Source organism: Littorina saxatilis, linkage group LG16 (genome assembly GCF_037325665.1).
Source record: "Littorina saxatilis isolate snail1 linkage group LG16, US_GU_Lsax_2.0, whole genome shotgun sequence".
Taxonomy (NCBI): domain Eukaryota; kingdom Metazoa; phylum Mollusca; class Gastropoda; order Littorinimorpha; family Littorinidae; genus Littorina; species Littorina saxatilis.
Genome location: NC_090260.1, coordinates 8,021,100 through 8,035,727, shown reverse-complemented (window position 1 = coordinate 8,035,727; position 14,628 = coordinate 8,021,100). Strand labels below are relative to the sequence as shown.

Here is a 14,628-nt window from a genome sequence, read left to right as displayed (position 1 = left end):
ACACAAGGACAGCCCATCACCAGAGAGACAGAGAGACCGACACAATGACAGCCCATCACCAGTGAGACAGAGAGACCGACACAATGACAGCCCATCACCAGTGAGACAGAGAGACAGTAAGACAGAGAGACCGACACAATGACAGCCCATCACCAGTGAGACAGAGAGACCGACACAATGACAGCCCATCACCAGTGAGACAGAGAGACCGACACAATGACAGCCCATCACCAGTGAGACAGAGAGACAGTAAGACAGAGAGACCGACACAATGACAGCCCATCACCAGTGAGACGGAGAGACAGTGAGACAGAGAGACCGACACAAGGACAGCCCATCACCAGTGAGACAGTGAGACCGACACAAGGACAGCCCATCACCAGTGAGACAGAGAGACAGTGAGACAGAGAGACAGAGAGACAGTGAGACCGACACAAGGACAGCCCATCACCAGTGAGACAGAGAGACCGACACAAGGACAGCCCATCACCAGTGAGACAGAGAGACCGACACAAGGACAGCCCATCACCAGTGAAACAGAGAGACCAACACAATGACAGCCCATCACCAGTGAGACAGAGAGACCGACACAATGACAGCCCATCACCAGTGAGACAGAGAGACTGACACAATGACAGCCCATCACCAGTGAGACAGAGAGACAGTGAGACCGACACAAGGACAGCCCATCACCAGTGAGACAGAGAGACCGACACAAGGACAGCCCATCACCAGTGAGACAGAGAGACAGAGAGACAGAGAGACCGACACAATGACAGCCCATCACCAGTGAGACAGAGAGACCGACACAAGGACAGCCCATCACCAGTGAGACAGAGAGGCCGACACAAGGACAGCCCATCACCTGTCCCCAAGCTCACCACAGGTCGCAAGGGAACAAAGGAAACACAATTGGACACTGCCCGAAATAATCTCCTTTTTTCCGCCACTTCCATTGCCATTCAAAATTCTACCGCGTAACAAGTGCACAGAAAAAGACACACCCACACACACACACAGAAATGAACTTGAACAGATGGGAACTGGGTGCAACTTGTCTCCAAAATAAAATCTTGTCTAACCAGAAACACTTTTTTTAATGTATTATTGTCACACACCCGTTCAGTCAATGAATACCTTCCCCTCGTCAAGACCCGTAACCCATGTCAACAAGGCGTGGAAGATCTACAGTTACTTCCCTTCCCCTTCGCTGAACACTTACGTCCTTTCTTTAGGTCTGTCTTTGTGTCTATGTCTGTATATATTTATATATATATATGGATTGGGCAGCCAGACAGCCAGACAGTCAGCCAAACAATGAGACCCCCAGTCACAGCCAGACAGCCAAACAATCAGCCAGACAGCCAGTCACAGCCAGCCAGACAGCCAGTCACAGCCAGCCACACACAGCCAGCCAGACACCCAGTCACAGCCAGCCAGACACCAAGCCAGCCAGCCAGTCACAGCCAGCCACACACAGCCAGTCAGCTAGCCAGAGCCAGCCAGTCACAGCCAGTCACAGCCAGCCAGCCACACACAGCAAGCCAGACAGCCAGTCACAGCCAGCCAGCCACAGCCAGCCAACAAGACAGACAGCCAACAAGTCAGCAAGACAATCAACCTACCAGCCAGCCAACCAGTCAGCAAATCAGCCAGCCAGCCAGACCGACCAGCAGGCTGGTTCGCAACCTCACCCAGAGAGGGAAATGGGGCGAGGTGGATCCGGTCCCGGCCGCCAACAGGATGAGGAGGGGGGTTGGGGGTGGGTGGTGGTGGGGGCGGTGGGAGTGCAGCAACGGGAGGTAACACGCACACACACCACAAACCGAGTGGCAGAGACGGACAAGCTGACAGACAGAAAACCAGATGTACAGTCTGAGTCAGACAGACAGATGTACAGACAGTCAGACAGATGTACAGACAGACAGACAGACAGATGTACAGACAGTCAGACAGATGTACAGACAGACAGACAGACAGACAGATGTACAGACAGACAGATGTACAGACAGACAGATGTACAGACAGACAGATGTACAGACAGACAGATGTACAGACAGACAGATGTACAGACAGACAGACAGACAGTCAGACAGATGTACAGACAGAGAAATGAAAAGAGACGAAGAGACAGACGTAAAGACAGACAGACAGACAGACAGACAGCCAGCCAGAGAAATGAAAAGAGAGAAGAGAGACAATACCAATACTCACTCATGAGGCCCGGCATGGCTTCGGGCGGCGTCCCCAGGAAATGTTCTATAGACTCCCCGCCACTCGTGCCGTTATACTGTCCCTCGTACACCTGTTGACGTCACACACTTGTTGGTCAGTCTGTACGTACACACGTACACACACACACACACACACACACACAATAGTCTATAGACTCGTGCCCCTGTTGACGCCACCCACCTGTTAGTCAGTCAGTCTGTACGTACACACACACACACACACACACACACACACACACACACAGCCAATGCAAGATAGAGGGAGGGTGTAGGTATGAGTGAGTCATGTGTTGGTGGTGTTGTGTCTACCCCCCCCCCCCCACCCCTGTCACTGTCACTGCATGACACAACCCCCCACCCCCCACCCCCACCCCCCCAGTCGATCAACACGCTGCACATAATTATCACGTCCATCCTCATCTCACTGTTCACACGCTCCCTTTACCCTGTGCACCGGGCCAGACTGCCTATCTGCCAAGCTGTCAATCAATGTCAAATGAGACGAAATTATATCTCTTTTCATACAGGTTTCAATGCCAAACATTTGTATTCGGAAGAAAACAAAATAGCTACAAAGCGGAGAAATACAAATGGTTGTGTTTGTAGTATTGTCTGATCTGAATGGTTGTGTTTGTAGTATTGTCTGATCTGAATGGTCGTGTTTGTAGTATTGTCTGATCTGAATGGTTGTGTTTGTAGTATTGTCTGAACGGTCGGTTTGTTTGTTTGTTTGTTTGCTTAACGCCCAGGCTAGCCAACCACGAAGGGCCATATCAGGGCGGTGCTGCTTTGACATATAACGTGCGCCACACACAAGACAGAAGTCGCAGCACAGGCTTCATGTCTCACCCAGTCACATTATTCTGACACCGGACCAACCAGTCCTAGCACTAACCTCATAATGCCAGACGCCAGGCGGAGCAGCCACTAGATTGCCAATATTAAAGTCTTAGGTATGACCCGGCCGGGGTTCGAACCCACGACCTCCGCGGACGCCTTACCACTAGGCCAATGAACGGTCGGTACAGTTGACATTTTTGGCAAACAAAATGCGTTTTCCCTTTGAGGTGTTGAACAGTCCACAACAACCTACAAGGTGTGGATCAGGCATGGGAATTGAAAAAAAGGAAAAAAGGCTGAACATTTGTAAGTAATGGCAAAGTCGACGGCGCGTTAGCCCTGCTAGGGGGGTTCGGGGGCATGCCCCCCCCCCCCCCCCCCCGAAAACAAATTTCTCCAAAGAACCCAAATGGTGCAATTTGGTGTCTTCTAAGCTCCAAGTTTGCCATTAAATTCAGTTTTTAGAACCATTTTTGCCTCCCCCATTTATTTTTTCGGCGGACACTTTTGCTTTTTCGGCGGAACAAAAAAATAATTCGGCGGAAATTTGCCTGTCGGCGGACAATTCCCATTCCTGGTGGATTGTACAGGTGTAACACAGGTAACTAGAAGGTGTGGAGGTGTGGATTGTACAGGTGTAACACTGGTAACTAGAAGGTGTGGAGGTGTGGATTGTACAGGTGTAACACTGGTAACTAGAAGGTGTGGAGGTGTGGATTGTACAGGTGTAACACTGGTAACTAGAAGGTGTGGAGGTGTGGATTGTACAGGTGTAACACAGGTAACTAGAAGGTGTGGAGGTGTGGATTGTACAGGTGTAACACAGGTAACTAGAAGGTGTGGATTGTACAGGTGTAACACGGGTAACTAGAAGGTGTGGAGGTGTGGATTGTACAGGTGTAACACCGGTAACTAGAAGGTGTGGAGGTGTGGATTGTACAGGTGTAACACAGGTAACTAGAAGGTGAGGAGGTGTGGATTGTACAGGTGTAACACTGGTAACTAGAAGGTACGGAGGTGTGGATTGTACAGGTGTAACACAGGTAACTAGAAGGTGTGGAGGTGCTGTACAGGTAACTACAAAGTGTAGACTGTCTACTCACCCTGCCTGGCTGTCCGTTATTCCACGCTTCACCGTTATTCACTCCTGTAACAAAAAAACATATAATATTGTTTATATCGTCATCTGTGACACAAACATCGTATTTATCGTCACCTGTGACATCACACAACACAACACTTTAACATCGTCATTTATGAAAATAACATTATCGTCTCCTTATACACAAAGATCGTCATCTGTGACACAAACACCGTCATTATCGTCATCTGTGACATCACAAAATACATGGTTAACATGTTATCATTTGACATCACGCAACACATGGCTAACATCGTTATCTATCGTCAACTCTGACACAAACATCGTCATTATCGTCATCCGTGATACAAACATCGTCATTATCGTCATCTGTGACACAAAATCGTCGTTATCGTCACCTGTGACACAAAATCGTCAATATCGTCATATGTGACACATACATCGTTGTTATCGTCATCTGTGACACAAAATCGTCGTTATCGTCACCTGTGACACAACATCGTCGTTATCGTTCATCTGTGACACATACATTGTCGTTATCGTCATCTGTGACACATGCATAGTAGTTATCGTTAGATTTGACTGCGATATCCAGATTTATCAGTGCCAATGTCGAGAAAGCTGAAATCATATCAGATCGAGGCGTGAGCCGAGAGCCTCGATCTGATATGATTCAGCCTTTCGAGACATTGGCACTGATAAATCTGGATATCGCAGTCAAATCTAACGATAACGATTTTATCGTATTCCATTTCGGAAGAAGAACCCATTAAGTCTAAGAAATCGGTCAGGGCAAGGGAGGCTACTGTCATGTTGGAAATGTTGGATTGTCTTTTCCTGCTTTCGCAACTTTGCTGCAATAACTTTCATTTTTCAAGTACTCTTTCGTTTTCCATAAGGCATCTAAAAACAACAAACAAAAGAAAAATATTGTGTAAACACATCAAACAAAAAAGGTTCAGTGGTGGAACACGGAACAGTCTTGACGGTTACTTGCAGACTTTTAGACTTCAGTGGTGGAACACGGAACAGCCTTGACGGTTACTGGCAGACTTTTAGACTTCAGTGGTGGAACACGGAACAGCCTTGACGGTTACTTGCAGACTTTTAGACTTCAGTGGTGGAACACGGAACAGCCTTGACGGTTACTTGCAGACTTTTAGACTTCAGTGGTGGAACACGGAACAGTCTTGACGGGTACTTGCAGACTTTTAGACTTCAGTGGTGGAACACGGAACAGTCTTGACGGGTACTTGCAGACTTTTAGACTTCAGTGGTGGAACACGGAACAGTCTTGACGGTTACTTGCAGACTTTTAGACTTCAAAGGCTTTGATTTGGCAATTCTAAACGATGGCAGGAACTGAAGTGCCCCGGACTGTATCAGTGAAGTCCTCTGGCTTATTTTCTGTGTAGTCAAAGACAGCTTCCAGTTCTTCGTCGTTATCGACGGACTGCAGTGTTGATAATTTTGTCGACTCGCCAACAGCAGACGACACAATATTCCAAGACAACTTTCAAAGATGGCGTCTTCCGATAGCCTTCGTGACTGTTTTGAAGCTGTTGAGGTTTTTGTTTGGATTTTGCATGGCTACGACAAAGAGGGATGGGACAGTGATTCATGCTGGAGCAAAAAGTTTAAATCGGCTGCTCATTTCCAGCCTTTACGTGAGTGATAAGCGCTGATACCCTGCAAGAGAACTCGCTTCTTGCTCCAAAGTTCAGTTTGTTTACAGCTGTTCCAGTCGCCTCCCTCGGTAAGATTAAAACATACCATTCCACTACTTCTCTGTTAGAGGTAGGTGGAAAAAGTGTGTATTTATTCATTACACAGCTTAAACTTTCTGATGCAATTACTTTTCTTTTATAAATTTGCGCTTTAAAATAATGGGAGACTTGTGTTTCCTTCAGGTGAGATTTTTTTCTTCAAAATTACAATTGGAAAACTACTTCCTGCACGATATCAAATTCACTAGGAACTTCCTGCGCGATATCAATTGATGTCACACGCTTTCCTTCTTTGCCACTACTAAAGCAAACGTGTGCAAGATTGTATGTTACACGCTTTGGAGCATGATTGTGCAAGAACGGATTCAAACTCGAAATCGTCCCTCCAAAAGCCCCCCAAAATTTTTTTTATTATTATTTATTATTCTCTTTATTTTTATGCACACACGACTTTTATTTCTCCTGCTGTTGTCGTTTCTTCTCTTTACAAATTCTTCAACGCTGAGAATACTGAAAACGGCATCCCAGACGACAGTACTGTTTCCATACGCGAGTTTAGCTGCCCTTGGAAAGTGGCTCGCTCAGGAGGCCTGTTTGTCTGAAACTAGAAGGACAGAGTTCTGAACATAGATGACAAAGACCCCAAAAAGAACAATCATTTCGCGGATGCAGACACAGACAGACGTCATGAAGAATGCGATGCTTCAAAAGATACAGACTGTGACGATGACTGTGACGTCATTCACATATACCGAGACGTCATTCATAGCAAACCTAAACACGGGAGCAGCCATTGTGGAGAGATCTACTTTTTGACGGAAGTGAACGAACAACTATGTACACCGTTAAACATACAGTTTCTGTCACAGCGAAATCATGATCGTGTCTGTGTACACCGTTAAACATACAGTTTCTGTCACAGCGAAATCATGATCGTGTCTGTGTACACCGTTAAACATACAGTTTCTGTCACAGCGAAATCATGATCGTGTCTGTGTACACCGTTAAACATACAGTTTCTATCACAGCGAAATCATGATCGTGTCTGTGTACACCGTTAAACATACAGTTTCTATCACAGCGAAATCATGATCGTGTCTGTGTACACCGTTAAACATACAGTTTCTGTCACAGCGAAATCATGATCGTGTACACCGTTAAACATACAGTTTCTATCACAGCGAAATCATGATCGTGTACACCGTTAAACATACAGTTTCTGTCACAGCGAAATCATGATCGTGTCTGTGTACACCGTTAAACATACAGTTTCTATCACAGCGAAATCATGATCGTGTACACCGTTAAACATACAGTTTCTATCACAGCGAAATCGTGATCGTGTACACCGTTAAACATACAGTTTCTATCACAGCGAAATCGTGATCGTGTCTGTGTACACCGTTAAACATACAGTTTCTATCACAGCGAAATCGTGATCGTGTCTGTGTACACCGTTAAACATACAGTTTCTACCACAGCGAAATCGTGATGGTTGGTTGGTTGGTTTTTGGGGTTTAATGTCTCTTCAGCAGATGCTAGCTGCTATTCGAGACCGATGCAGTTATTTTCTTTTCCCTGCGAAATCGTGATCGTGTCTGTGTACACCGTTAAACATACAGTTTCTATCACAGCGAAATCGTGATCGTGTACACCGTTAAACATACAGTTTCTATCACAGCGAAATCATGATCGTGTCTGTGTACACCGTTAAACATTGTCCCTACAACTACATCTGGAGGTGGAGTGGGGGGGGGGGGGTGGAGTAGAGAGAGGGGGGTGGAGTGGGGGGGTGGAGTAGAGAGAGAGGGGGGTGGAGTGGGGCGGTGGAGTAGAGAGAGAGGGGGGGTGGAGTGGGGGGGTGGAGTAGAGAGAGAGGGGGGTGGAGTAGAGAGAGAGGGGGTGGAGTGGTGGGGGGGGGGTGGAGTGGGGGGAGGGGGTGGAGTGGGGGGAGGGGGGTGGAGTAGAGAGAGAGGGGGTGGAGTAGGGGGGGGGGTGGAGTAGGGGGGGGGGTGGAGTGGGGGGAGGGGGGGGGGAGTAGAGAGAGAGGGGGTGGAGTAGGGGGGGGTGGAGTGGGGGGAGGGGGGTGGGTGGAGTAGAGAGAGAGGGGGGGTGGAGTAGAGAGAGAGAGGGGGGGTGGAGTAGAGAGAGAGAGGGGGGGTGGAGTAGAGAGAGAGGGGGGGTGGAGTAGAGAGAGAGAGGGGGGGTGGAGTAGAGAGAGAGAGGGGGGGTGGAGTAGAGAGAGAGAGGGGGGGTGGAGTAGAGAGAGAGAGAGAGGGGGGGTGGAGTAGAGAGAGAGAGGGGGTGGAGTAGAGAGAGAGAGAGGGGGGTGGAGTAGACAGAGAGAGGGGGGTGGAGTAGAGAGAGAGAGGGGGGGTGGAGTAGAGAGAGAGAGGGGGGGAGGAAGCTGTCAGCGGCACATGTTAGTCAGGCGCTGGCCCTGTCACAGAGTTGTATGGTACCGTCCTGGTCCGACCTCATTCTCGATCACAGAGAGAGAGAGAGGGGGAATAGGGGAGGAGAGAGAGAGAGAGAGAGAGAGAGAGAGAGAGAGAGAGAGACAGAGAGAGAGAGACAGAGAGAGACAGAGAGAGAGAGAGAGACAGAGAGAGACAGAGAGAGAGAGAGAGAGAGTAAAAGAGAAAGAACGTACTTTTGTAAATAGACGATGTAGGGAACAACTCTATAGGGGTTTCTAATCGTCGTTGAAGAGTTGCGCCCCGCTGTGTGGTGACAAACAATAACACGTGGTGTTAAAGCCACCATCCAGCCAGTCACTGACTCCAGTGTCCGTTCCACATCATACCTTTTTCTTTCACAAAGCTGCACATCGGAGCCACGATTCACTAGTGATGGCATGCAGTGATCACAATAGTTAAAGGCACAGTAAGCCTCCCGTAAACCATCACAGATACGGTCAGGCTTTTACACACAGTACAAACACCCTTTCATTTAAACACTCACCGATTGAGAACATCCTATCCTAGGTGCCATCCGTAAAGAGCGAACAATTTTCAAAGAATTTATTTTTGCGTGGTTTATCTTACCCCTGAGCCATCGTGAACCCGTGTGATCCAGTTTCCCTTTTTCACAATGTAGTCATCAGTTAGTCATTTGAATGCGACTCGATGTGAGCTTATCTACAATAGCACGTTTTTATGCACGAAACAAACGGCTGTGGTTCACAAGAACTCTAGCGATGGCTTTTAACTGTTGAGAGGAACGGCGATATGCCGCATAAACCGTCGTCTGCTACGACCCTTGCGTGACCCTGCTTCCGGGCTTTTCTTTTTTCAAACTTTCACAACTTCGAATTGCACTGATCTTGTCTTGATGAAAAAAGAATTCTTTTATGATTAAAGAATGTTTGTGTAACAAGCTGCCAATTTATTATTTAGATTTTAAAAGTTAGGTCTAGCGCAAAAACGCACCACGGTCCAAAAACATTCTGATAATCATCGATCCACGGCTATCGCCAGTTTAAGGGAAGTAACTCATTTTTGACCTGAGTTCAGGATGGGTCCAAAAAGTGTTCGAGACAATCTGCAAAATTAATTCTTTAAAAATTGCTCGCTCTTTACGTAGGGCACCTAGGATGTTCCCGTTTGGTGAGCGTTCAAATGGAAGGGTGTTTGTACTGTGTGTAAAAGCCTGACAGTATCTGTGATGGTTTACGGGAGGCTTACTGTCCGGGCGTGATTTCCGGGATATTCACAACAGCCGTCCAGCACCAAAACGAGGCGCCATTGTTGTAAAGGGCCAAGTCCACGAAAATAAATTCTTTGAAAATTTCTCACGCTCGACAGAAAGCAGCCAGGATGTTCCCGTTCGGTGAGCGTTTAAATGGAAGTATGCTTGTACTGTATGTAGACGCTCGGGGAGCTCTGTGATGGTTTACGGGAGGCTTACTGTTCCTTTAAGCGTTCGTGTTTTCCAAACTCCCGTGACCTCAAGCGAACCTCACGTGACTTCAGGCAAAACACGTTGTGGGCTATCACTCGGTGCAAGCGATCATTGCCGAAACAAATCGCAAAATCCGATGTGTATATTAACGAAAGAAATTGGATCATATCGAGCGGACACTGCATGACATGCACATCGGAGTCAGGTATTCGCTGCGATCGTGGTTTTGACTAGTCCACAACGTGCTACTGTTTGTCACCCTAAAGCGGGGCGCAACTAGTCCACAACGTGTTACTGTTTGTCACCCTAAAGCGGGGCGCAACTAGTCCACAACGTGTTACTGTTTGTCACCCTAAAGCGGGGCGCAACTAGTCCACAACGTGTTACTGTTTGTCACCCTAAAGCGGGGCGCAACTAGTCCACAACGTGTTACTGTTTGTCACCCTAAAGCGGGGCGCAACTCTTCCACAACGCTGGAAAATCGTGACAAGAGTTATTTTCGGAAAACGTTTATTTGACGTCAAAGCTTTGAAGACGACGTGGGCGGCTCTGGGATAATATCAATCAATCAATCAATATGAGGCTTATATCGCGCGTATATTCCGTGGGTACAGTTCCAAGCGCAGGATTTTTTTTTTTTTTTTTTCAATTTATATTGCGCACATATTCGAGGCGCAGGGATTTATTTATGCCGTGTGAGATGGATTTTTTTTTTTTACACAATACATCACGCATTCACATCGGCCAGCAGATCGCAGCCATTTCGGCGCATATCCTACTTTTCACGGCCTATTATTCCAAGTCACACGGGTATTTTGGTGGACATTTTTATCTATGCCTATACAATTTTGCCAGGAAAGACCCTTTTGTCAATCGTGGGATCTTTAACGTGCACAAATTGCTAACGCCCTGACCCAGGGTCGAACTCGCAACCTCTCGCTTCCGAGCGCAAGTGCGTTACCACTCGGACACCCAGTCCCAATAGTACCCCCCCCCCCCCCCCCCTTAACACAGATAGGCACCCTCCCCCTATTCCACAGGGAGCTATGGCTAGACCTACATACATACGTACGCACGCGCACACACACACACACACACACACACACACACACACACACACACACACACACACACAGTGACACACACAAGCGCGCGCACATACACACACACACACTAACAAACGCACGCACACACACACACACGTGAGTAAACACTGGCCGACAGAGGGGCGGGCGGGGCAATCAATAGTGGAACAGCTGCAACAATCACACGCTCTGACTGCCGGGGGGCGCAGAAAAGAAAGGCGAATTATTCATGGAGTCTTCATTGCGGTCATTACATCAGGCGGCGCTCACCCCGCCGGTCTACAAGTCAGCCCGTGCCTGTTGCCTTGCTATACATGTGTTACTTGCTGTTCGTTGTGTCTGTTGCCTTGCTATACATGTGTTACTTGCTGTTCGTTGTGCCTGTTGCCTTGCTATACATGTGTTACTTGCTGTTCGTTGTGCCTGTTGCCTTGCTATACATGTGTTACTTGCTGTTCGTTGTGCCTGTTGCCTTGCTTGCTATACATGTGTTACTTGCTGTTCGTTGTGTCTGTTGCCTTGCTATACATGTGTTACTTGCTGTTCGTTGTGCCTGTTGCCTTGCTATACATGTGTTACTTGCTGTTCGTTGTGTCTGTTGCCTTGCTATACATGTGTTACTTGCTGTTCGTTGTGCCTGTTGCCTTGCTATACATGTGTTACTTGCTGTTCGTTGTGTCTGTTGCCTTGCTTGCTATACATGTGTTACTTGCTGTTCGTTGTGCCTGTTGCCTTGCTTGCTATACATGTGTTACTTGCTGTTCGTTGTGTCTGTTGCCTTGCTATACATGTGTTACTTGCTGTTCGTTGTGCCTGTTGCCTTGCTTAGGTTGCTATACATGTGTTACTTGCTGTTCGTTGGTGTATCTGTTGCCTTGCTATACATGTGTTACTTGCTGTTCGTTGTGTCTGTTGCCTTGCTATACATGTGTTACTTGCTGTTCGTTGAGTCTGTTGCCTTGCTATACATGTGTTACTTGCTGTTCGTTGTGCCTGTTGCCTTGCTATACATGTGTTACTTGCTGTTCGTTGTGTCTGTTGCCTTGCTATACATGTGTTACTTGCTGTTCGTTGTGCCTGTTGCCTTGCTTGCTATACATGTGTTACTTGCTGTTCGTTGTGCCTGTTGCCTTGCTTGCTATACATGTGTTACTTGCTGTTCGTTGTGCCTGTTGCCTTGCTTGCTATACATGTGTTACTTGCTGTTCGTTGTGTCTGTTGCCTTGCTATAGATGTGTTACTTGCTGTTCGTTGTGCCTGTTGCCTTGCTATACATGTGTTACTTGCTGTTCGTTGTGTCTGTTGCCTTGCTATAGATGTGTTACTTGCTGTTCGTTGTGCCTGTTGCCTTGCTATACATGTGTTACTTGCTGTTCGTTGTGCCTGTTGCCTTGCTATACATGTGTTACTTGCTGTTCGTTGTGCCTGTTGCCTTGCTTGCTATACATGTGTTACTTGCTGTTCGTTGTGCCTGTTGCCTTGCTTGCTATACATGTGTTACTTGCTGTTCGTTGTGCCTGTTGCCTTGCTTGCTATACATGTGTTACTTGCTGTTCGTTGTGCCTGTTGCCTTGCTATACATGTGTTACTTGCTGTTCGTTGTGCCTGTTGCCTTGCTATACATGTGTTACTTGCTGTTCGTTGTGCCTGTTGCCTTGCTTGCTATACATGTGTTACTTGCTGTTCGTTGTGCCTGTTGCCTTGCTATACATGTGTTACTTGCTGTTCGTTGTGTCTGTTGCCTTGCTTGCTATACATGTGTTACTTGCTGTTCGTTGTGCCTGTTGCCTTGCTTGCTATACATGTGTTACTTGCTGTTCGTTGTGTCTGTTGCCTTGCTATACATGTGTTACTTGCTGTTCGTTGTGCCTGTTGCCTTGCTATACATGTGTTACTTGCTGTTCGTTGTGTCTGTTGCCTTGCTTGCTATACATGTGTTACTTGCTGTTCGTTGTGCCTGTTGCCTTGCTTGCTATACATGTGTTACTTGCTGTTCGTTGTGTCTGTTGCCTTGCTATACATGTGTTACTTGCTGTTCGTTGTGTCTGTTGCCTTGCTTGCTATACATGTGTTACTTGCTGTTCGTTGTGCCTGTTGCCTTGCTATACATGTGTTACTTGCTGTTCGTTGTTGTATCTGTTGCCTTGATATACATGTGTTACTTGCTGTTCGTTGGTGTATCTGTTGCCTTGCTATACATGTGTTACTTGCTGTTCGTTGTGTCTGTTGCCTTGCTATACATGTGTTACTTGCTGTTCGTTGTGCCTGTTGCCTTGCTATACATGTGTTACTTGCTGTTCGTTGTGCCTGTTGCCTTGCTATACATGTGTTACTTGCTGTTCGTTGTGTCTGTTGCCTTGCTATACATGTGTTACTTGCTGTTCGTTGTGCCTGTTGCCTTGCTTGCTATACATGTGTTACTTGCTGTTCGTTGTGCCTGTTGCCTTGCTTGCTATACATGTGTTACTTGCTGTTCGTTGTGCCTGTTGCCTTGCTATACATGTGTTACTTGCTGTTCGTTGTGCCTGTTGCCTTGCTTGCTATACATGTGTTACTTGCTGTTCGTTGTGCCTGTTGCCTTGCTTGCTATACATGTGTTACTTGCTGTTCGTTGTGCCTGTTGCCTTGCTTGCTATACATGTGTTACTTGCTGTTCGTTGTGTCTGTTGCCTTGCTATACATGTGTTACTTGCTGTTCGTTGTGTCTGTTGCCTTGCTTGCTATACATGTGTTACTTGCTGTTCGTTGTGTCTGTTGCCTTGCTATACATGTGTTACTTGCTGTTCGTTGTGTCTGTTGCCTTGCTATACATGTGTTACTTGCTGTTCGTTGTGTCTGTTGCCTTGCTATACATGTGTTACTTGCTGTTCGTTGTGTCTGTTGCCTTGCTATACATGTGTTACTTGCTGTTCGTTGTGTCTGTTGCCTTGCTATACATGTGTTACTTGCTGTTCGTTGTGCCTGTTGCCTTGCTATACATGTGTTACTTGCTGTTCGTTGTGTCTGTTGCCTTGCTATACATGTGTTACTTGCTGTTCGTTGTGTCTGTTGCCTTGCTATACATGTGTTACTTGCTGTTCGTTGTGCCTGTTGCCTTGCTATACATGTGTTACTTGCTGTTCGTTGTGCCTGTTGCCTTGCTATACATGTGTTACTTGCTGTTCGTTGTGTCTGTTGCCTTGCTATACATGTGTTACTTGCTGTTCGTTGTGCCTGTTGCCTTGCTATACATGTGTTACTTGCTGTTCGTTGTGTCTGTTGCCTTGCTTGCTATACATGTGTTACTTGCTGTTCGTTGAGTCTGTTGCCTTGCTTGCTATACATGTGTTACTTGCTGTTCGTTGTGTCTGTTGCCTTGCTATACATGTGTTACTTGCTGTTCGTTGTGCCTGTTGCCTTGCTATACATGTGTTACTTGCTGTTCGTTGTGTCTGTTGCCTTGCTATACATGTGTTACTTGCTGTTCGTTGTGTCTGTTGCCTTGCTTGCTATACATGTGTTACTTGCTGTTCGTTGTGTCTGTTGCCTTGCTATACATGTGTTACTTGCTGTTCGTTGTGTCTGTTGCCTTGCTATACATGTGTTACTTGCTGTTCGTTGTGTCTGTTGCCTTGCTATACATGTGTTACTTGCTGTTCGTTGTGTCTGTTGCCTTGCTATACATGTGTTACTTGCTGTTCGTTGTGTCTGTTGCCTTGCTTGCTATACATGTGTTACTTGCTGTTCGTTGTGTCTGT

At 46.9% G+C, this 14,628-nt stretch overlaps 1 protein-coding gene across 1 annotated transcript in view; it reads right to left on the bottom strand.

The window, feature by feature from the left end:
• LOC138949836 (transcription factor 12-like) overlaps positions 1-14,628 on the bottom strand; it is a 136,985-nt gene that overhangs the window by 40,000 nt on the left and 82,357 nt on the right. The window contains exons 4-5 of the mRNA XM_070321615.1: positions 4,178-4,221; positions 2,215-2,305 (exon numbers count right to left, since the gene is read on the bottom strand). Of these exons, the coding sequence (XP_070177716.1) occupies positions 2,215-2,305; positions 4,178-4,221 (135 nt within the window). The remainder of the gene's footprint in view (positions 1-2,214; positions 2,306-4,177; positions 4,222-14,628) is intronic.